The following is a 23,624-nucleotide window of genomic DNA, read 5'->3' as shown; positions in this document are numbered from 1 at the left end:
AAAAAACAAAATACGAATATATAAAAAACCCAAAATACAAGCATATAAAAAAATAACATAAAACCATCAAAATCAGTAAAGAAGAAATTAAATCCCCCCCAAAAAAGAAGAAAAATTACCTTAATCTTAAAACTAAAGTCCTCTTATAAACTACAAAGAGAAAACTCTTTTTCTTTATAACACATAAAACTGTAACATATTCAAATTATTTTCAAACAAAAACCTGCATACTAAAATAAATAAATGTTAAAATAACTGTAATTTCATAAAAAGTTTAAATAGGGGGGGAAAAAGTAATCCAGTATCCCCAAGAGAAGATCTCTTTTCCCAGAAATAAAAATAATTTTAAAAGTAAATAATACAAACTTATACCTTTAAATAACTCATCTTTAAAACAAAATCCCATAAGTTGACATGGCCCATCAACAAGCTGTGAAAAAGCTTCTGGCAATAAATACAACTTCACAATAACAGAGTTCCCCAGACAACTGTTATCCATGACAGAATTAAGAACCACAAAACTCCTATTTTTTTCCACTTGTAAAAAAGTCTCCATACCCTTACAAAAAAAACTTCTCTCCCAAAGTAAACTAAAAAAAGGCTATTCTAGAAGAAGTAAATGAACGAGAAATTTTAAGTTTACTTTATTTAGATTGTCAGTAAAAAGAAAAAGTTGTAGAGAAAAAAAATGTTCTAAAGATTTTTTTTTTAATTCTTACCACCTTTCTCTTTTTAATTTATTTTATTAAACTTTTCCTTTATACTCTTTTAAAATTTTTGGCATACTTTAGATTTCTTGAATCTAATCTCACAATAAAAAAAAACATAATTAAGTGACTCTAAAACCCACAACATTCATCAATACATTAATTAAGAAATCTCAAAATTAGAAAAATCTTAACCAACCAAAACCACTACAATGTCATAATAAATCTTTTGCCAATGTTTTTCTGATTTTCTAAAGTTGCCAGTAAAGACAGTTTTGTTGTTTTGAGCTCCTGAGAATCTCTTGTTGGTATTTCTCCAGGGAGTCACACTCAGAGTACAGAAACATTTGTAATTCCTTTTAAATGTCTCCTTGAGAGAATTGTTTCAGGGATGGGAGTCAGGGCTTGTGTGTGCTGCTTGGCCCAGCCCAGGCAGGGCTTTCCCAGCCACATTCCACACTCCATTGCCCAGCTGGAGCCGCTGGTGCCTCTGAGTTGTGCTGCCCCAGCCCCAGGGACGCTCTCCTTGTCTGCCCATTCCCCCACGGTCTCTGGGCAGGGATGGCCTCACTGGGGGCTGCTGACATCCTCAGCAACTTGGAGGCTGCTGCTGAATTTCACTGCTCCAGAGGCTTGTTCAGCCTTCAGCTCTTCAGTGCAGGAATTCAGTGTCCCAGGGCCCATGAACATTCAGAACACCTGAACAAGCCAAGCCTCTGGGAATCATTTGATTTCAGTTTCCAAATCATTTGTAGTTAAGTAGATCTCAGTAGTGTATTGAAACTGAATACATGATATTTAAAAAGACAACAAAAAAAGATTTTGAGGTCCTTTTTAGTTGTGGTTTTTTCATGTTAATACATTGATATGTGCAGTCTCCAATTGACACTGAATCCAAGTACCTCCTCATGCAGTTTGGATATAAAAATCAAGACCCTTCATGGCTGACAATCAATCAGACTCTGTCCCTACCCCCACCCCACCATTTCCCCCATCCAAGCCCTGGCACTCAGAGCAGCCTTGTGCAAATCTGAGCTCCCTCCAACCCAGGCTGCACCTGCAGTTTTCAGCTCCTTGGCTCCAACTCCCACCTGCTTTCCTTGGAGAAGGAGCTGCCTGAGACACAGAGGGATGTTCATTTCTTGTCAGCCAGCAAAGCCAAGGTGAGGCACAGCTCCATCAAATGCAAAAGTCATTCCTCTGCTGGATATTAAATCCACTTTGCACAGCAGACAGTCTCAGAGCAATGGAAAACACCTTCTGTGCCCAGCACAGATCCCAAGGTCCCCCCAAACCCTCCCTGCCCCGATTCTGCCCAGATTTGCTCTTTGCACACACGAGTCACAGGCTGAAGTCAGGAGCTCCCTCCATGCCCAGAGGGAGCAAAAGAGAGAAAGGGGATGAAGAGCTCTCCTGTGCAGAGCCAAGGTCCAAGTGCAGCCCCTGCAGTGGGAACCACAACTCATCAGGTTTGTGTCCTTTGGGCTCAGGGCCTGGTGACACTCAGAGGCACAGAAAGGTTTCCTTCCAACAAACACGAGTTGAACATTTGAACAGTTTAATAACCATCACAGCTCTTCCTTCAGCTCTCTGGGATGTCCCAGCAGCATCTGACATGTCCAGATCCCCAGGGGATTTCCAAAAAGGAAAAGTTCTAGACAAGGACATAAGAAAACACAATTTTGTGATAGATATAAACACAATTAAGATGTTGACTAATATGGTATTTATTTTAACATCAGAAAGACTGGGCAACTTTCGGGAGCTTAAAGCACGAAACCAGTCAGTTGAGAGGCACTTGAATGACAGAGAGCATCTGGAGGACGAAATCTGGGAGCAATGGAAAGGACATAGATCCAGCCGGTCTAGTGAAGAGATGGCCATTTAGACATGGCCATTTCAACAGGAGAGCTAAAAACACCTGATGAAAAAAGGAGATTAAATAATAGACTGAATATTGGTGACACAAGTAGATGGAATCACCAGCATTTCTTCTCCTGCCTTTAGTAGAACAATCCAGTAGATCCAGAAAATTCCTGTTCCCGATGGGAAAACTTTGCCATTTCTCAAAAGAACTCAGATTACCCAGATAATAAAGATATTCTTGTATATTATGAAACTAACATGCATTAACACCTGTGCCCGATCCAGGCTGACATCAGCTGTGTGCCCATTACAGGCAGTGCCACTTGTGCCCTGAGTGGCCCAGCTGGGATTGGATCTCTCCCAGAGCACCTGAGGGAGAGCAGAGCACCTTGCAAGCTGCAGGTCCCTGACAGCCCCACAGGGCTCCTGTGCCATCAACATCTGCTCTGCTCCAGTCTGAAACAGGGCCCAGCATGGTGCCGGGATCATCAGAGAGCTGAGGTGTGTGCTGGAATTCAATGCCCTCCCCATCCCACAGCAGCTCTGCATTTCCCTGCTGCAGCCTTGGTCTCCAGCCCAGCCATGGAGGCTCTTTGGGCTCTGGAGTGTTGCTGCAGCCCCCAAGGGCAGCTGAGCTCTGCCTTTGGCACAGTCAGGCCTGGCCAGCGCAGGCCATGCTCAGCAATTGCTTGTGTGTGCCTGGCCTTGCTGTGAGCCCCGGCAGCGGCTGCGTGGCCCCTTTGTGGCCCTGTGCTGGCCCAGCCATGGTGGCCCAGCCCCTGTGCAGGCCCAGCCCAGGCCAGGAGCATTGCGGCTGGGAACGGCCCCTGTGCCGTGGTGCCCACAGCAGCCTTGGGGCTCTGTGCCCCATGGCCTCCCTGCTGGGCAGCCTCTGCCAGCTCCTGCAGAGCCCCTGGCACCTGTGGGGCTGCACAGACAGCCCTGCCCCGGGCTCTGCCGGCCTCTGGGCCAGCAGAGAGGCAGCCAGGGCTGGCCATGGCCGGGAACAGACCCTGAGCCCCGCAGGAGGATGGAGCTGGGCCACAGCTAAACTCAGCCCAGGCCAAAGCTGGACTCAGCAGCCAGGGCTGCCAACGCATGGGCACAGAGGCTGGCGCTGACAAATGTCCTGGGCCCCCTCCCTGCCTCTGTCCATGCCACCAAGGGCACAGAGCAGCCTCCTCTCTGGCCACTTGCCTGTTTGCAATGCCTTGCACAGGCGCTGGCCCTGCCCCACAAGGCCTGGCCTGAGTCCTGCCCCTGCACGCTCAGCCAGGCTGAGATGGACACTGATGGTTTCTGGGCCAGGCTCTCGGAGCCCAGCCCAGCTCCCTGCAAGCTCTGCCAGCTGCCCTGAGCTCTGGGCAGCACCAAGGGCCTCTCTGAGCCCAGCCCAGCCCAGCCGGCTCTGGCCCCACAGCTCTGCTCAGGCCAGGCTGCTCTGGGCACTGGCCCCACGGCCTCAGCCCCTGCCAAGGCCACAGCAGCAGCTGCAGCTGCCACAGGACTCAGCCCCAGCCATGGGGGAAGGTGCTGGGCCAAGGCCAAAGGAGGCTCCCTGGCTGCCCTGCTCCCCTGGGGCTGAGGTGCTGAGAGCTCTGCAGCCCCTGCTGCCATCCCATCTGCCCAGGGCAGCACCAGAGCCCCGGCCTTGGGGCCCTCAAGAGCTGCTCCTGCTCCAGGCCCAGGGCCCATGCCAAAGCTGGGGCAGCCACAAAGCTGTGCCCATTTCTGTTCATTGCTGCTCTCATGGGCATGGATCCTCAGCCACTTGGAGGTTGCTGATGAGTTTTACTACACCAGATGCCTCTTCTTTCTTGAATTCTTCAGTTCAGGAATTCAGTGAGGAAAGCTCATAAACATTTGTGCAAAAACTCCAGAACAACAAAAGCCACAGGGAATATACTACGTATTTATTTATTCTGTGAATAATTAGACAGATTTCAGAAGTGTATTCTAAGTGAATACACTGTATTGAAAACAATGCAGAAAGAAGTGTTTTGTCATGTTAAGTTTTCTTTTCCTGTTTAGGTTTGGTATAATGAATGTCCAATTGATACTGACCCCCAGCACCTTCTAATCCAGTCTGAACAGATATGATAATCAAGACCCCTCCTGGCTGATAATCAATAACACTTTGTCCCCACTCCCTCTCCACCATTTCCCTCATCCAGCCCCTGGAATTCCAATGGATCAGGAATGGTGTGGCCAGCAGGGGCAGGGCTGTGATTCTTCCCCTGTGCTTGGCATTGGTTCTGCAGCACCTCATGTGCTGTGTCCAGTTCTGGGCCCCCCAATTTAGGAACAACATGGAGGGGCTGGAGTGTGTCCAGAGAAGGGCAACAAGGCTGGGGAGGGGTCTGGAGCACAAGTCCTGTGAGGAGCAGCTGAGGGAGCTGGGGTTGTTTATCCTGGAGAAGAGGAGGCTCATAGGAGACCTCATCACTCTCTACAACTCCCTGACAGGAGGGTGCAGGCAGGTGGGGGTCGGGCTCTTCTCCCAGGGAACAGGGACAGGACAAGAGGACACAGCCTTCAGCTGCACCAGGTAAAGTTTAGGCTGGACATTAGGAAATATTCTCCACACAAAGGGTGATTGGGCATTGGAATGGGCTGTCCAGGGAGGTGGGTGAGTCACCATCCCTGGAGGTGTTTAAGGAAAGACTGGATGTGGCACTCAGTGCCATGGTCTGGGTGACAAGGTGGTGTTGGGTCCCAGGTTGGACTTGATGCTCTCCAAGGTCATTTCCACCCTGGCTGATTCTCTGATGATTGTGACACTGCAGGGCCCTGGGGAAGCAAGGGGCCATTGTGACACTGCGGGGCTTGGCGACACTAAGAGGACCATGATGACACTGTGTACGACATGGCAGCACAGAGCCAAGGGGCCATGGTGACACTGTGGGGCTGGATGAAAGCAAGGAGACCATGGTGACAGTCTGGGTCCTGGTGGCACCACAGAGGCCACTGTGACCCTGCAGGGCCTTGTGGAACCAAGGGGCCATTGTGCCACTGTGGAACCAAGGAGAGCCTTGGGAGAGCCTGGGGACAATGGAATCAAGGGGCCATTGCTCCATTGCAAGGACTCTTGGAACTGAAGGAACAATTGTGACACTGTGGTGCCCCATGGAACCAAAGGTCCCTGGTGACACTGCAGGATCTTGTGTCACCAGGGCTCCATTGTGACACTGCAGCACCAAGGAATTCATTGTGGCACTCTGAGGCCTCATGGAACCACAGAGGCCACTGTGACCCTGCAGAGCCCTGAGGAACCATGCAGAGCATTGTGACAGAGCAGGACCTGGTGTCACGATGGGACCACTGTGACACTGCAGGGCCCCATGGAACCAAGGGGCCAGGGCTGCTCCTCAGGGACTCATGGAATGAAGGAAACATGTTTGACACCGTGGTGGCCCTTGGGACCAAGAGGCCATTGTGACACAGTGGAACCAAGGAGAGCATTGCTGCACTGCCAGACTTCATGGAACCAAGGATCCATTGTGACACTGCAGGGCCCAAGGATCCAAGAGACTTTGTGACACCAAGGGGTCCTATGGAACCAAAGGGAAATTGTGACACTGGGAGGCCTCATGGAATCATGGAGAGCATTGGGACACTCTGGGGCCTCATGGAACTGGGGTGACACCGAATTGTCTGGGAGTGTGGATCTGCTGGAGGGTAGGAGGGCTCTGCACAGGGCCCTGGATAGGCTGGATCCAGGGCCCAAATCCAACAAGGTGAGGTTTCACAAGTCCCAGTGCCGGGTCCTGCACTTTGGCCACAACAACCCCTGCAGCACTACAGGCTGGGGACAGAGTGGCTGGAGAGCAGCCAGGCAGAAAGGGACCTGCAGGGACTGATGGACAGCAGGCTGGACATGAGGCAGCAGTGTGCCCAGGTGGCCAAGAAGGCCAATGGCTCCTGGCCTGGATCAGGAATGGTGCGGCCAGCAAGAGCAGGGAAGGGATTCTTCCCCTGTGCTCAGAACTGCTTGGGCAGCACCTCGAATGCTGTGTCCAGTTCTGGGCACCCCAATTTAGGAACAACATGGAGGGGCTGGAGTGTGTCCAGGAAGGGCAACAAGGCTGGGGAGGGGTCTGGAACACAAGTCCTGTGAGGAGCAGCTGAGGGAACTGGGGTTGTTTATCCAGGAGAAGAGGAGGCTCAGGGGGGAAAAGGCAGTGTCAGGGCATAGGTTGGACTTGATGATCTCCAAGGTCTTTCTGAGCCTTGCTGATTCTGTGATTCTCTGGAACCATCCTTAGAGGAGTTGCAGGATGAGCCCTGGGCCTTCTCTTCAGCAGCTCCAGCAGCCCAGGTCCCTCAGCTTCTCCTGCCAGCCCCAAAGCCCATCCTGTCAGTCCTGCAGAGCCTCTGCAGCTCCTCCTCATTGCCCAGAACAGGGAGCCCCAGAGCCAGACCCAGCAGCCCAGATGTGCCCCCCTGGCCTGGGGTGCCTCTGGCAAGGGAGCAGCAGCAGGCACTGCAGGAGCCTGCAGACAATTCCTGCAGCTCTTGTAGAATGATCCTGCTGCCCAAGGGACGTTCCCAAGGTGCCAAGTCAGGAACTGCAATGGGGAGTGTGGCCAGAGGGGAAAGGGCAACCAGGGATGGGCTGTTTGCAGGGGAGGGAACCGGGCTGGGCAGTGGGTAGAAATTTCTACCAGGAAGAGTAGAGAAAGCAAAGGTGCAGCCAAGGAAATGCTCAGGGCAGTTTGGGGATGGCTGCCTGGCAGCCCTGGCTCTGAGCAACAGTGTCTGCAGTGGCACAGGAAACTCCCAGCTGATGGGAACAAACTTTCTGGCTGAGTGCAGAGGCCAGGACAAAGCTGAGTGGTTTCCCTGGTGTCCCCCAGCCTTTGCTGGCCCCAGGGACGGATGGCATTTGTGCTCCCTCAGGTTCATGTCCCCACAGCAACAGCATGGGGGTGCTGCCCCTGCTGTGTGCAATGCAAACAGGGGCTGCTGAGGCAGTGCTGCCGTGTCTGTGCCTGCAAGGATGGGGCACCTGTGTGAGCTGGGGGAGAGGCCAGGGCTGCAGAGGGGGGATGTTGTTGGCAGCTGCATGAGGACGCTCTGGGACGCTGCCCTGGGCTGTGCAGTGCACTGGGCATGGATCAGCCCCTGCTCTGCTGCTCCTTCCCGTCTGCCCCAGGGCCCTTGCAGAGCCCCAGCCATGCTGTTTGCCCCAGCCTGCACACGGCCAGCCTGGGGCTGCTGACGGGGGTTTCTGTGCTGAGCATTGGCCTGGCCGTGTTCTGGAGAGAGCCTGGGCAAGGAGCCTGGAGCCCCCAGGGCCTGGCCTGAGGCATCAGCGCTGCCCCAGCAGTGCCCATGGCCTGTCCCTGCTGCAGCCCCGGCACTGCCACCCCCAGGGCTGTGCCCGGCCCCGAGAGCACTCAGGCCCTGCAGCAACACCAGGGCCACCAGGGCAGCGGGGCAGGGCCACGGCAGCAGCACTGGCAACACCAAGTGCTGCTGCTGCTGCTGCTGCTGGGCACAGCTGCTGGGCCAGCACTGATCTGCCCCAGCTCTGCACACAGACATTGCTGCTGCAGCTCCAGAGAAGGGAACACAAGGGCATCTCTGCAGAAAACTCTGCTGGGACATCCTTTAGTTCCTTTAAAGCCACCAAGAGCGCAGCCCCTCACTGACACAGTCTGTGGCCACAGGGAAGGAGGAGAGAAACAAAATGAGAAATTGCACAAGGAATGGCTTTTCTTCTTTGACAATATGAAAAAAGAAAAACAAAGGAAAAGTGAAAGAAAAAACAAAGGAAATGAAACCACGGAGAAAAATAAAAGATGAGTTTTATTACAAGTGATTTGCAAACACTGGCCACCAGTTTAATACTTCCGAAACCATCCAGTCATCAGCCTCCCCACTTCAGCCTTGAGCTCCTGGTTCCTCAGGCTGTAGATGAGGGGGTTCAGGGCTGGAGGCATCACTGAGTACAGAACTGACACAACCAGATCCAGCGATGGACTGGAGATGGAGGGGGGCTTCAGGTTAGCATAGGTGCCAGTGCTGAGGAACACAGAGAGCACGGCCAGGTGAGGGAGGCAGGTGGAAAAGGCTTTGTGCCGTCCCTGCTCAGAGGGGATCCTCAGCACAGCCCTGAAGATTCGTACATAGGAGAAAACAATGAACACAAAACAACCAAAAACCAGAAAAACACTACCCAGAAGAGGACCAAGTTCCCTAATGTAGGAATTTGAGCAGGAGAGCTTGAGAATCTGTGGGATTTCACAGAAGAACTGGCCCAGGACATTGCCATGGCAAAGAGGCAGGGAAAATGTATTGGCCGTGTGCAGCACTGAATAAAGAAAGGCACAGGCCCAGGCAGCTGCTGCCATGTGGGCACAAGCTCTGCTGCCCAGGAGGGTCCCGTAGTGCAGGGGTTTGCAGATGGACACGTAGCGGTCGTAGCACATCACGGTCAGGAGGGAAAACTCTGCTGAGATGAAGAACATAAAGAAAAAGAGCTGAGCAGCACATCCAGTGTAGGAGATGTTGCTGGTGTCCCAGAGGGAATTGTGCATGGCTTTGGGGACAGTGGTGCAGATGGAGCCCAGGTCAGCGAGGGCCAGGTTGAGCAGGAAGAAGAACATGGGCGTGTGCAGGTGGTGGCCGCAGGCTACGGCGCTGATGATGAGGCCGTTGCCCAGGAGGGCAGCCAGGGAGATGCCCAGCAAGAGGCAGAAGTGCAGGAGCTGCAGCTGCCGCGTGTCTGCCAATGCCAGCAGGAGGAAGTGCCTGATGGAGCTGCTGTTCGACATTTGCTGCTGCTTCAGCATGGGGATCTGTAAGAAAAGTAATCATGGAATAGTTGAGTTTGGAGAGGACTTGAAATATCCCAGCACAGCCTGGGGGCACTTTCCCCCCACTGCCTGCCCAGGGCTCTGCTGCCTGGAGCTGTCCCTGCCAGCAGCTGCTTCCCTGTGCCCAGGGCTGGGCCCTGCCAGTGCTGCCAGAGCCCAGCCCAGCCCTGGGGGCTCAGCTCTGCCCTGCAGAGCCCTCCCAGCTAAGGCAGAGCCCAGGGGCAGCTCTGGCTCTGCAGGCTCTGATGGAAACCTTGAAGAGGCTGGAAAAGCAACACTGATGCTAACTCTAATGGGCCCTGTGCTGTTTTCTTTAACTGCCCCGTTTAGTAAGATATGAGAAAAAAATTTTTCTTTTTCTGAACCTGAACTGAGTGATTATTATATATGTGCCATTTTGCATCCAGGCAACCCAGAGCAGTAGATTAAAAAAGCATGATTTTCCCTTTCATGCAGCCCCTGCCTTGCTGTGCTCCCTGTATAATCTACTTGGAAATGTTCTGCAGTTAAATGCCATGCTTGGAGCAGTCCTGAACAATGCAGCATCCTCCCCACACAAGGAGAACACTCCCAAGCCTCACCAGCTGTCTCCTGCCACCCAGATCTTGTCCCCCAGTGCTGGGAGCAGCTGCCAGGGCTGGCTGAGAGCTGTCCCTGGCAGGCAGCAGAGTCCCTGCCCCAGCACAGCGCCCTGGGCTGCAGGACCCTGCTCTGCAGGACAGCCCTGGGCACCCCTGGCTGCCCTGCACAAGAGACAAGCAGAGAATGTACTCACAGGCTCTGCAGGCATTGGCATGTTCCAGCTTGAGGAGATGGCTCCAGGAGCTGCAGCTGCATTGTCCTGCAGCCAGAGGTTCCTGTGCCAAGGGCTGGCAGTGATTGTGCCCCAGGCACTTCTCAGCCCCTTCCCAGCCCTGACTGATTGAAGCTCTCTGTGCCTCTGGGCTGTGCCCGGGCTGGCTGCAGGCAGTGCCCCAGCCCTGCTGGGCTGGCACAAGAGCTGCTCATCCAGAGAAATGTGCTTTTGAAGCTCTTCTTGGTGACCAGGAGCTGCCTCTGTGCCAGGAGCCCAGCCCAGCTCAGCAGCACAGACACAGCACAAGGACTTTAATCAGCCTCTGGGGCTTTGTGCTCAGGCCCTGAACATCAGTCCCTGAGAGGGAGCTGAAGAAACCTCTCCGGAACTCCAAGACAGAATCCAACTCCAAACTTTCTTGGACTTTTAATGGGTCCCACTGAGGGACACAACTGAGCAAGTGTCCCCAGGCCCCAGGCAGAGCAGAGAACTGCAGGCAGTGATGACAGGTGGGGACAAAGAGAAGCCAAGTCTTGGTGCCCTGGGCCACAGCAGGGTCTGTGCCAGCAAGGGCTGGGAGGAGACACCTTGTCCTGAGGCCCTGGGGCCTCCTGGCACAGCCCCAGCCAGGCTGGGCACTGTCAGCCCCTTGTGCTGCCCTCAGCATCCCCCCCTAGCCCACATCCCAGTGGCCTCAAGGATCTGCTGCAAGGAGTCCCTGGGGAGCCTTGCTCAGCAATGGCCCTGGGGGCTCCTTCATGCTCCCTGCAGGGACTGCAGCTTTTTCAAAGGACTTTGGCTTTGGCTTTTGCCTTGGAGTCTCTGAGAGGTCTCTGCAATCATGGCCTCCAATTATCTTCTGTAATTAGTCCCTGGAGAAGGCTTTGTCAGTAACAACACTCAGTGGGGCTCATTAATACTTCAGGGTACTTCAGTTATTTTAAGGTTCTTGGTGTTTCCCTTTTGATACAGACTCTGTGAGAGGTTTGTGCAATCATGGCCCCAATTATCTGCTTTAATGAGTCCTCTGAGAGCTTTGTACTGACACTCAGTAGTGCTCATTAATACTTTTAGATACTCAAGATTTTTAAGGTACTTTATTGATTTAAGAATACTTTTAGGTAGTTTCAAGGATTTTCCTACCTTCATTGAGTCTCTGAGAGGTTTTTGTGCCATCCTGGCCTCCAATTCTCTCCTCCAAGGACTCCATGAGGAGCCTGTGTTGGGTATCTTCCCTTTTTCTGTTTTAACACAAAGATGGAACTGAAAGTATTTTGTAAGACATTCTAAAAGCATCCAAACAAACATGGGACAATTAACAATACAACAACAACCACTAAGATAATTGATCGTCCTGTTTTAGCTAGACATCATCCAACCCTTTAGTCCCTTAGATTGGATGAGTTTTTTGACCCAGTCTTTGTTTTCCACTTGAAGATTCCTGAACCCTTTCTTCAGTACTTGAATGCTCTTGTGCATTGACTCGCTGTGGCTGGAGAGGTTCATGCAGCACATGCCCTCAGAGTCTACACAGCCATGCCCATGTGCCCAGAGTAAAAACTCTATCGCTGTTCTGCACGGTGGCGTGTCTGATGGTCTCTGTGTCTGAGAGCAGTCACTCAGTGTGAGGGAGGCAGCACTGGTTTGCTTACTTAACAGGCACCCAGGATGGTCTGATTGCCCTAAAGCTTTAGCTGCAGCCACCCAAGGCAGTCCAAATTGGGGGTGCTACCATCCAATACCTGGATTAAAGCTTTCAAAGCCATCTCTTTGATATCATCCAATACTTCTCTGGGGATACCTGCTGCTTGATCATCTGGTAGGCTGTGTTGTCCTTCTCCAGCTAGATGGCTGATTGTCAATTCTGTCCTTGCCTCATTATTAGCATAGTCTGCTATTAATTGATTTAGTAAACACTTCCATCCCCCTTCCCACAGGGTGTATTCTGTACGTGACAACCACCTGGTCATGATATAATTTAAATTATAGGGGGTTAAAGCATGTGCTGTAAACATGGCCCTCATTAGGCCATTAAAACAAGGTAAGTCCTTCCTATGGTCTTTAGCTGCCCTACACAGATCCTTGGTTTCCCTGTAAACCAATGGCTGATAGCAGGGATTCTGCCCCCTTCTTTCATAACATACCAGGGCAATGTGGAGTTTCAAGACTATTTGCCAGTCTCCTTCCTTAACTGCTTCTTTCTGGATCCTTTCCTAGGGATCTTTTGGGGCTGAGGGGCGAGGTGGCTCTGGGGAATCCAAACTGTCTTCTGGGGAGGAAGAATAACTTGGAGCAGAAACATTTGGATCAGAAATAGTGTGACAGTTGGGCTTAGTATCTTTGATCATGGGGTTATATTGTTGCTGGAGGGTGAGGCAAAGGCCACTGCCATTTTTTCAGGCGCTCCGGGCCTTGATTTAGGACGGCGGACTTCCGGGGTGGAGTTCTGGAGGCATGGCCCAGGGTGGAGGTGGAATGATTGACAGTGGGGGCGTGACCCGCAGTTGAGGGGGTGGAGTCTGGAGGTTCGTTCAGGGCGGAAGAGAAGGTTGTGATAGCAGGAAGTGGAGGAGCCAAGATGGAGGGAGGATGGTCGAGCTCCCGAGCCACATTCAGGCTCCTTTCGTCCTGAGTCTCCAGGGCATGATGCTCCAAGACAGCGTGGCCATTGCCATCTTGGACCATTGTGGAAGGTCTGAGAAAGGCAGGTTTGAGGGGAGGTCCCGAGTTAGGAGTGACCAACGGATTGAGTTTTCAACCCACTGCTTGCTGGTGAATGGTGGTGTGGAAGATGGGGAGCATGTGGGATGCAATGGGGTCCATTTTGATCAAAATGTTGTGTATTTTAACTCCCACTGAGTCCCAAAATTCAGTGATATGGATTTCATGAGCAGAGGCATATGGAAAATTTTTAATGATCCACCTCATGATTGATTTTAATTTCTTCTTTGAAAATATTTGGTCATGATCTGTGAGAATTAAAGCACCTATATATGCTCCTTTCTACTTTGGACATCTGGCTGCCCATTTTTCTCTTTCTCTGCCTTATGGGGAAGAGCCACCGGAGGACCCCAAGTCAATTATGGGACGTGGGTGCATGTTGTAAAAACACAGTGGCAAAATGGGCAATAAATGTCTTGCATTTCCCCAAACCCACCTGCAATCCTGTGCAGGTGAAGCTGTCGCTGTCCCTGCTGATCCTGGCCAAGGTCCCTCAAAGCAACAATGAATCCACTGAGCCGGGCACAATCCAAAATCCCAGGGAGCGCTGGCCTATCCATCAGCTAACCCCAGCTGGCGTGACTGACACAGGGAGCCCTGAGTGTCATGGTCCCTGTTTGGCCACCAAAGGTCACAATGAGGGAGGCTGTGACAAACCTCTCTGGTTCCCTGACTTCAGGGCCAGGGTGGGGAAAATGAAAAGGTGTGGGTTCGATGGAGTTGCCCAAAAAGAACTTTAATAACAGGGTGAAAAACAATAAACATGGAGAAATTGAGCACAGTACAAGGGGCAGGATCCGAAGACCTGAGAAAAAGGGGAAGCAACAACATAGACACTTGGGGATAGCACACTCTGGAACAATCCTTGTTTCCATATAAGGGAAACAAGTAACCAATAGGAGAATAGAACTTGGACAAGTTAGCATAGAAACACCAAAGGCTTATTGGGGAACTCTCAAGCTCACCCTAAGTTAAACAAATGATTCCCAGGGCTTGAAACTCACGCCCAGTTCTTCCGGGGTAAAATCTGGCTGACTCTGAGTTACAGCCAGGCTAACTCGCAAACTGCTGCTTTGCTCTGGCCCCTTGGTTCCATTGCAGTCCAGTAGTGCAACAATGATTCCCTTGGTTCCACAAGTTCCCATAGTGTCACAATGGCCCCTTCCCTCCATGGGGCCCTGCGGGGTCACAATGGTGTCCATGATTCCATGGGGCCTTGCAATGCCACAATGCTCTCCATGGATCCACAGTGCCCTGCAGGATCACAACGGCCCTTTGGCTCCACAAGGCCCTGAAATGCAGCAATGGCCTCTTGGCTCCACAAAGCCCTGCTGCTTCACACTGGCCCCTTGGGATCATGCGGCCTAACAGAGCCACAAAGATGTCCTTGCTTCCACAAGGCCCCACAGTGTCACAGTGGCCCCTTGGATCCATGGTACCCTGCAGGGTCACAATGTTCCCCTTGGTTCCACAAGTTCCTACAGTGTCACAGGTTCCACAAGGGCCTGCAGTGTCACCATGGCCCATTGGTTCCACAATGCTCTGCAGTGTCACAATGGCCTCCATAGGAGGGAAACAAGTGAGCCCCAGTGGTGCAGGGGCAGATGAGAGGCAGTCACCTGAGGCCAAGGCTGGCCAGACTTGACTGTACGGGCAGATTTTGTCTGGGAGTAACCCTTGGATATAGGGAATTTTAGATGCAGAATCCCAATTTTGTCCATGGGCGCCTAGACAAGAAAGACAGTTCTTTCCCATAGGAATAAAAGCACAGAGCCCCAGTGCTTCACGGTCAGATGGGAAGTGGCCCTTGACATGTTAAATTCAGTGGGACCTGTGAGACAGTCCCTAGGAGGCCAAACGAGGAATTTTAGAAGTCCAGGGGTCCTGCAGGGGTTTGAGGATCCATGGTGGCTGTTGGGTGTCATTTCTCCACCTCATGTCTCAGCAGGAGTTTCTCCAAAAAAGAAATAAAGCTTTTTCCTGAAGCTCCCACTGTGCCCATGACAGGAACCCCTGTGAGTGTCTGGGACATCCCGGCTCTTTGGCAGCCTGGGGACTCCTGGGATGTCACCGTGGAGCCCCCGTGAGTGCCTGTGACAGATGGGTGCCTTTGCAGCGCAAGGTGCCCAGGGATGTCACCATGGAATGGCTGTGACTGCCTCTGACCACAGGGCCTTTACCATCCCCAGAAAGACCTGGGAGGTCTCCATGGAGCCCCTGTCCATGCCTGTGACATTCCAGCTCTGGAACAGCCTGGAGACTCTTGGAAAGTCCCCATGGAACCCCTCTGAGGACCTGTGACAAATCTCATCCTGAGCAGGCAACCATTACCAGGACCCTGTTGCTATGGTCAGTTTCCATGGCAACCATCACCAGCCCCCTGTTGCTATGGTCAGTTTCCATGGCAACCATCCCCAGCCCCCTGTTGCTATGCTCAGTCCCTTGGCAGCTCCATGGAGACCCCATGCCAGGGGTGGTTGCCATGGACACCAGCTCAGGCCTGCAGCCAGAGCCTGTTGCCATGGCAACCATTGGCAGCCCCATCCCCAGGCTGATGGGATCCCAGAAGCACAGAATTGGCTGAGCTGGGAGGGACCCATCAGGATCCTCCAGTCCAACTGCTGGCCCTGCACAGGACACCCCAACAATGCCAGCCTGGGCCTGGCAGCGCTGGCCAAATGCTGCTGCAGCTCAGAGAGCCCTGGAGCTGGGACCCTTCCCTGGGGAGCCTGGCCAGGGCCCCAGCAGCCACTGGACAAAAACCTTTTCCTAACATCCAACCTGAGCCTGCCCCGACTCAGCTGCAGCCTCTCCCTCCACTCCTGTCCCTGGGCACCAGAGGGAAGAGGTTCCCACAGCCCCAGTCAGGGACCCGCTCCCAAGGCTGCTGCCATGGCCACCAGGGCTGGCACCAGCTGGGATGCTCGGTTTCCACGGGCCGCGCTTCAGGAATGGGATTCCCCAATTTCCTGCTCCCACTAAAACTGCGCTGCCCTCGCTGCCCTCCCACCTCCCATGGAAAGGAGAAAAGGCAAAGATCCCGGGCTGGGAGAAGAACAATTTATTGGGAAGAGCAAGAGATACGGAACAAACAGGAACAGGAACAATATTGATAACAGAAGGGATAAGTAAAATTATTTACAGAAAAAACTATAACATCAACAACTAGTTCCTCCTGGCAATGTATTTCCTCCTGTCTGGAAAGGACACCCTTCTCCTCAGGGAGAGTGAGATAGAGAGTCCCTTTCCTGCCCCTGGCAATGACCTGAGGTGGGAGTGAATGTAATGACAGGGCCATGGCCAGACCCTCATGTTCTCCAACCCCACATCAGGTCATTGGCAGGCGCAGGAAAAGGTACAGGTGTCTTCCCAGCATGGATCACAGGGAACATGGATCACCAGGGCTCTGAACAACGTGGGGTCTCCAATGGGGGATAAAGCTGGAGCGGTGCGTGAAGCTCTTCCTGCACTTGGGGCATGTGCAGGGCTTCTTTTACTGGTGGCTCCGTTGGTGTCTGCTCAAGTGAGAGCTGCTGGTGAAGCTCTTACCACACTGGGGACACTCGTAGGGCCTCTCCCCAGTGTGGATGCGCCGGTGGGTGACGAGGGTGGAGTTGTGCTTGAAGCCTTTCCCGCAGTCGGGGCAGAGGAAGGGCCTCTCATCCGTGTGAATGCGCTGATGCTGGAGGAGCTGAGAGCTGGTGTGAAACCTCTTCCCACACTCGGGGCACTGGTAGGGCCGCTCCCCTGTGTGGATCATTTGGTGGATGATCATTTGGGGCTTCCTACTAAAGGTCATCCCACATTCCCCACAGTTGTATGGCCTTTCCCCAGTGTGGATCCTCTGGTGGCAGATCAAGAGAGACTTCTGCCTAAAGCTCTTCCCACATTCCCCACCTTCATAAAGCCGTTCCCTGGTGTGGGTCTTCTGGTGGGAGATCAGGTTAGAGTTCTGGCTGAAGCTCATCCCACATTCCCCACACTCGTAGGGCTTCTCCCCGGTGTGGATCCGCTGGTGCCTGATGAGGTGGGAGTTGCGCTTGAAGCCCATCCCACAGTCAGGGCAGCGGAAGGGCCTCTCATCCATGTGAATCCACTCATGCAGGAGGAGATCAGAGCTGGTGTAAAACCTCTTCTGACACTGGGGACACTCGCAGGGCCTCTCCCTCTCCCCAGTGTGGATGCGCTGGTGGGTGATGAGGGTGGAGTTGCGCTTGAAGCCCCTCCCACAGTCAGGGCAGTGGAAGGGCCTCTCATCAGTGTGAATCTGCTGGTGCTGGAGGAGACTGGAGCTGGTCTGAAACCTCTTCTGACACTCAGGACACTCGTAGGGCCTCTCCCCAGTGTGGATGCGTTGGTGGGTGATGAGGGCAGAGCTGCAGCTGAAGCCCTTCCCACACTCCCCACACTCGTAGGGCCATTCCCCAGTGTGGATCATCTGGTGGCTGATCAGGGTGCTGCTCTGCCTGATGCTCTTCCCACACTCCAAGCACTTGTGGGGCTTCTCCCCATTGTGAAGCTGCCCATGGGCCACCAGCTCTGAGCTCTGGCTGAAGCTCTGTCCACCTTCCTGGCTCAGGGTGGGTCTTTCCTCCTCAGAGCACCCTGGGCTGGGTTTGGAGCCCCTCCTCTTGTGGAATCTCTGGGGATTTTCCTCACCATTGGATTCCTGTGCCCTGGAATCACGCAAAATGGCCTCTTCCACGATGTTCTGCTTTGGGGATTTGTCCTCCCGGGTCTCCATGCTCAGCTTCTTCCCTGGGGGAGGAAGGACAAGGAGAGGATGGGATTTGCCTCCGTGCCAGAGGGAAGGGGAAGGAGATCCCCCCAGTGCATCCCCAGCAGGACGGGGTTGGCAGCAGGGTTGTCCTGCAGCCAGGGGCTGTGCTGGGCTGGGAGATGGAGCAGGAGAGAGGGGGAAAGGGGCACTGACTTCCTCCTCACCTGCCTGGGTGTCCTAGGGCATTGTGTCAGTTTGAAAAGACAGGTGTCTGCTAAGGAAGGCAGGAGACTCCCTTCAAATGGAAAATGTTAATCCCTTCACTTGGAATTATAATTTTCAAAACAAGGGGCTGTCAAGCAAAGTCTATGGGAATAGGAATAACAATTCTTCAGAAGGAAAATTAAAAATACAAATGCAGTAGTACTAAAAACTACTTACAGAGTAAGAATACGATCTGACACCATGTGGGTCAGAGTGTTGGTAGCACTCCTGTTAAATGGTGGCTGCAGTGCTCCTGCAGGGACAGGTGTGGTTCTGTTGGAGCAGGGATCCTGTGGAAGGGTGGAGTTTTCCTCTGAAGGTCCAGTTGTGGCGTCGATCGGCCTGGTCTTCCTCTGGGATCCAGTGGAGCTGAAAGCTGCTCTTCTGGGAATCTTGTGGGAGAAGGCTGACTCTGTTGTTCACATTCTCAGATTATATCCAGGTAGGAATTGCTTGGCTTCTCCCTCTGGGCAGAGCTTCTCACAATGGGATGATGGAATTTTTATCAGTGACACTCAATGGCCCATTAACAGAAGATATCTCCCTGGAGGGAGGATTCATGTGGAAGAGATAAAGTAAACTGCTCAATTAACAGATGATAATTGCCCCAACTTTAACAGAGGGTAATTGAATACACACCCAGCTAAACCTGAGACACTGTTCCAGCCTTGGAAAGCAGGATTTGGTACCAGGATTCTTTAGGGAATGCAACCCTGATTGAAGGCAGAGATAGAATCTCCAGAGCCTGCAGCCAGAAATGGACAGTTGTGTGATACTCATTTCAACATCTTCTCTTTTGGAATTATTGACTAATGATTATTTGCTTTGCCTACCTAATATTTTTGTAATTTTTTGCAAATTTGCATTATCTAAATTACACTGTTCCTTAAGTTAAGTTGGTGTCTGTGTCTTTGGTGCGGGCCCTGCCCACTGGCGAAACAGGGCCCAATCCTGCCTAAGTGTTACCTGGGGAGACAAAACCCTCACTGCAAATGTGCCCCCTTCCTCCTTGTTCCCCACACTTCATGCACTGATCATGATGTCCTATGGTCTGGGGTATCCCTGGGGTCCACTGGGATCTCCTGTCCTGGCTGTGTCCCCTCCCAAGCTCCCCCACACCCTCAGCCCCTCCCCAGCGTGGCCGAATGAGGGGCAGGACAGGCCTTGGCTCAGTGTGAGCTCAGCAAGAACAAAACCATCTCTGCGTGCTCAGCCCTGTGCTCAGCCCCCGGGCCCGGCATTTCCTCCACTGCCACCCCGGACCCCCCTTTCCCAACCCTCTGCCCCACGGCCGCCGCAGCACCGGCTGACAATAGAAGCAATTCTGGGGCAATTCCAAGTTTCCTTGGATCCTGCACAGCTCCAGCTCAGCTGCTGGCAGGTTACAATTAAAGAAAAGTGCAAATTCGGCCCAATACAGATATTATTAAAAGGAAGGGAAAGCTCTGTGTAGCTGTCACAAAGGTGACAGGGATGAAGAGAATAATGATTCTCACATTTGGCAAAAAACCCAAGCCTGGGAATTCAGTAGTTATTTGGGAATTTAGCTACTTGAGCTGGCATTCTTGTGGGACTTTTAGCAGCCTTGTGTTCCTCACCATGTGGTGAATGAACCTTGTCAGTCTTGCTGGTATCATTTGCTCCATTTCCTCCAGTGATTTTAAACTTTTCAAGTAGGGACAACAAAGTATTTTCTTTACACTCCATTCCCACAACAGCCATTTTCCTCATCAGTTCTCCCATAGGTCGCTCAGACGAAGCTGCATCCAAGTTTCCAAGAGTTCCTCCAGAGAGACCCACAACCTCCTCAGAGGAAGGAACCATGCTGTTGTCAAAGGCAACTGGGGTCAAAGAACAGTGCCCTGAACTCACTGTGCCAAAATAATTTTGCAATCTGGTTAAGAAAATATTAGAGAGATGCCATTTGCCCTGGAGCAGGGCAAGTGTGACATTGTCCCCTGTGTGTGTGTGGCATTCCCAGGGTGGGGGTTTTACACCTGAGCCAGTTTGGGTAAGGGGGGTGGTGTTCACCCCCTGAGCACGGATTCCCCCACTGTTTCAGGCTGCAGTGTAAGATGGAACCAAATGCATGTTTTCAATGCCCATCTTCATCAACTGCTATAAACAGGTGGGGCAGTGTTCTTGATCTCTTCCATGACTCAGCCCTGATAACGCCCTCCAGGGGAGATATCTTCTGGGAATGGGCCATTGAGTGTCACTGCAGGACTGATCAAATTCCATCCTCCCATTGTGGGATGCTCCGCCCAGGGGGAGGATCCAAGCATTCCTACCTGCATATAAGCTGAGCCTTGCAACACCAGGAGCAGCTTGCCTACTGGATTCCCAGAGGACAAGAGCTCCAGAACCACCCCTGGACCTTCAGAGGAAGACCAGACCCTTCTACAGGATCACTGCTTGGACAGAATCACGTTCATCTCTCCAACAGGACTGTAGCCACCATTTAATGGGACTGCTGCCACCAGCCTGACCAGCAACAGGGTGTCAGGTTATATCCTGACTCTGTCAGTTTAAGGCAGTGTTTCTGTAGCATTGCCTTGATCTTCTTTTCTTATGAAATTGTAATTCTGGTTTAGACTCTCCCCCAGGTTTGCCTTGAAACCAGTAAAAAATTCAATGCGCTCATCTCTTGCTTTCCTCCCAGAACAGGATTTCACATCCCCAAACCTTTGCCAGATGGAGGAGGAGGCTGCAAGGAAGAGGAAGGAGCCCCGGGACATTCAGGCAGGTGAGGAGGAAGTCAGTGCCCCTTTCCCCCTCTCTCCTGCTCCATCTCCCAGCCCAGCACAGCCCCCGGCTGCAGGACAACCCTGCTGCCAACCCCGTCCTGCTGGGGATGCACTGGGGGGATCTCCTTCCCCTTCACTCTGGCACGGAGGCAAATCCCATCCTCTCCTTGGCCTTCCTCTCCCCAGGAAGGAGCTGAGCATGGAGACCAGAGAGGAGAAATCCCCACAGCAGAAACTCATGGATGAGGCCATTTTGAGTGGCTCCAGGACACAGGAATCCAATGGGGAGGAAAAGCCCCAGAGATCCCACAAGAGGAGGGGCTCCAAACACAGCCCAGGGTGCTCTGAGGAGTAAAGACCCACCCTGAGCCAGGAAGGTGGACGGAGCTTCAGCCAGAGCTCAGAGCTGGTGGTCCATGAGCAGCTTCACGATGGGGAGAAGCCCCACAAGTGCTTGGAGTGTGGGAAGAGCTTCAGGCAGAGCAGCACCCTGATCAGCCACCAGATGATCCACACTGGGGAATGGCCCTACGAGTGTGGGGAGTGTGGGAAGGGCTTCAGCTGCAGCTCTGCCCTCATCATCCACCAACGCATCCACACTGGGGAGAGGCCCTATGAGTGTCCCCAGTGTCAGAAGAGGTTTCAGACCAGCTCCAGTCTCCTCTGCCACCAGCAGATTCACACTGAGGAGAGGCCCTTCCTCTGCCCAGACTGTGGGAGGGGCTTCAAGCGCAACTCCACCCCCATCACCCACCAGCGCATCCACGCTGGGGAGAGGGAGAGGCCCTACGAGTGTCCCCAGTGTCAGAAGAGATTTTACACCAACTCCGATCTCCTCCTGCATGAGTGGATCCACACAGATGAGAGGCCCTTCTGCTGCCCTGACTGTGGGATGGGCTTCAAGCGCAACTCCCACCTCATCAGGCACCAGCGGATCCACACCGGGGAGAAGCCCTACGAGTGTGGGGAATGTGGGATGAGCTTCAGCCAGAACTCTAACCTGATCTCCCACCAGAAGACCCACACCAGGGAACGACCCTATGAGTGTGGGGAATGTGGGAAGAGCTTTAGGCAGAAGTCTCTCTTGATCTGCCACCAGAGGATCCACACTGGGGAAAGGCCATACAACTGTGGGGAATGTGGGATGACCTTTAGTAGGAAGACACAAATGATCATCCACCAAATGATCCACACAGGGGAGAGGCCCTACCAGTGCCCCGAGTGTGGGAAGAGGTTTCACACCAGCTCTCAGCTCCTCCAGCATGAGCGGATTCACACAGATGAGTGGCCCTTCCTCTGCCCCGACTGTGGGAAGAGCTTCAAGCACAACTCCACCCTCGTCACCCACCGGCGCATCCACACTGGGGAGAGGCCCTACGAGTGTCCCCAGTGTGGGAAGAGCTTCACCAGCAGCTCTCACTTGAGCAGACACCAACGGAGGCACCAGTAAAAGAAGCCCTGCACATGCCTCAGCTGCAGGAAGAGTTTAATGCACTGCTCCAGCTTTATCCCCCATTGGAGACCCCACGTTGTTCAGAGCCCTGGTGATCCACGTTCCCTGTGATCCATGCTGGGAAGACACCTGTCCCTTTTCCCGCCCCTGCCAATGACATGATGTGGGATTGGAGAACATGAGGGTCTGGCCATGGCCCTGTCATTACATTCACTCCCACTTCAGGTCATTGCCAGGGGCAGGAAAGGGACTCTCTCTCTCTCTCTCCCTGAGGAGAAGGGTGTCCTTTCCAGACAGGAGGAAATACATTGCCAGGAAGAACTAGTTGTTGATGTTGTAGTTTTCTCTGTAAATAGTTTTACTTATCCCTTCTGTTATCAATATTGTTTTTGTTCCTTTTTGTTCTTTATCTCGTTGCAGTTCCCAATAAATTGTTCTTTTCCCATCCCGGGATCTTTGCCTTTTCTCCTTTCCATGGGAGGCGGGAGGGCAGTGAGGGCAGCGCGGTTTTAGCAGGAGCAGGAAATTGGGGAATCCCATTGTTGAAGCCCGGCCCGTGGAAACCGAGCATCCCAGCTGGTGGCAGCCCTGGTGGCCATGGCAACCACCCCTGGCATGGGGTCTCCATGGAGCTGCCAAGGGACTGAGCATAGCAACAGGGGGCTGGTGATGGTTGCCTGCTAAGGATCAGATTTGTAACAGGCCCTCAGAAGGGTTCCATGGGGACATTCCAAGAATCTCCAGGCTGTTGCAGAGCTGGAATGTCACAGGCAGAGACAGGGGCTCCATGGAGACCTCCGAGAGGTTTCTAGGATGGTAAAGAGCCCTGTGGTCAGAGGCAGTCACAGCCATCCCATGGTGACATCCCAGGAGTCCCCAGGCTGCCAAAGAGCCAGGATGTCCCAGACACTCACAGGGGCTCCTGTCATGAGCACAGTGGGAGCTTCAGGCAACATTTATTAGAGGAGCTCCTGTTGGGTCACAAGGTCCAGAAATGATCCCCAATGCTCCCCATAGATCCCCAAATGTCCCTGTTGAATCATTGTTCCATGGTTTCTTTCCAATGGAAAACAACCATCCTTATCCTCCAGGTGTCCATGTCTGAAATTGGATTCCACCTCCAAAATTCTGTATATCCAAGGATTGCTCCCAGGCACAATCTGCCAGTACCATCAAGCCTGGCTGGCCTTGACCTCTGGTGGCTGCCCCTGCAACACTGGGGCTGGGTCCTTCCCTTCCCATGGAGATCACTGGGACACTGTGGGGACCTCATGGAACCAAGGGGATCCTTGTGGCACCACTGGAGCCCATGGAACCAAGGGGCCATGGTGACACAGTGGGGCTTCATGGAACCCAGAGACCATTCTGGCTCTGTGGGGCCTGATGGAACCATGGAGACCATTGGGACCCTTCAGGGCCTGGTGTCACCAAGGGGGCATTATGGCACCTCAGGGCCTCAGGGAAGCAAGGGACCATTGGGACACTGTGGGGCCCCATGGAACTGAGGGAACATGGAACAGGTCTGGCTG

General features: G+C 52.9%; 1 protein-coding gene and 1 pseudogene across 1 annotated transcript; one reads left to right on the top strand and one right to left on the bottom strand.

Annotated features, from left to right (window-relative positions):
• LOC139586973 (zinc finger protein 850-like) overlaps positions 1-22,092 on the top strand; it is a 51,188-nt pseudogene extending 29,096 nt beyond the window's left edge.
• LOC139586968 (olfactory receptor 14J1-like) lies at positions 8,420-9,151 on the bottom strand (the record flags this gene model as incomplete). The annotated part of the gene is made up of 1 exon (XM_071420712.1): positions 8,420-9,151. A coding segment is annotated over one exon (732 nt), but the record flags the coding sequence as incomplete, so codon positions are not given.
• Positions 22,093-23,624: the final 1,532 nt, after the last annotated feature.

The sequence above is a fragment of the Agelaius tricolor genome, unplaced genomic scaffold (assembly GCF_023055355.1).
Source record: "Agelaius tricolor isolate 1412-34295 unplaced genomic scaffold, bAgeTri1.0.p SCAF_158, whole genome shotgun sequence".
Lineage (NCBI taxonomy): Eukaryota > Metazoa > Chordata > Aves > Passeriformes > Icteridae > Agelaius > Agelaius tricolor.
This window is presented reverse-complemented; position numbering and strand designations above follow the sequence as displayed.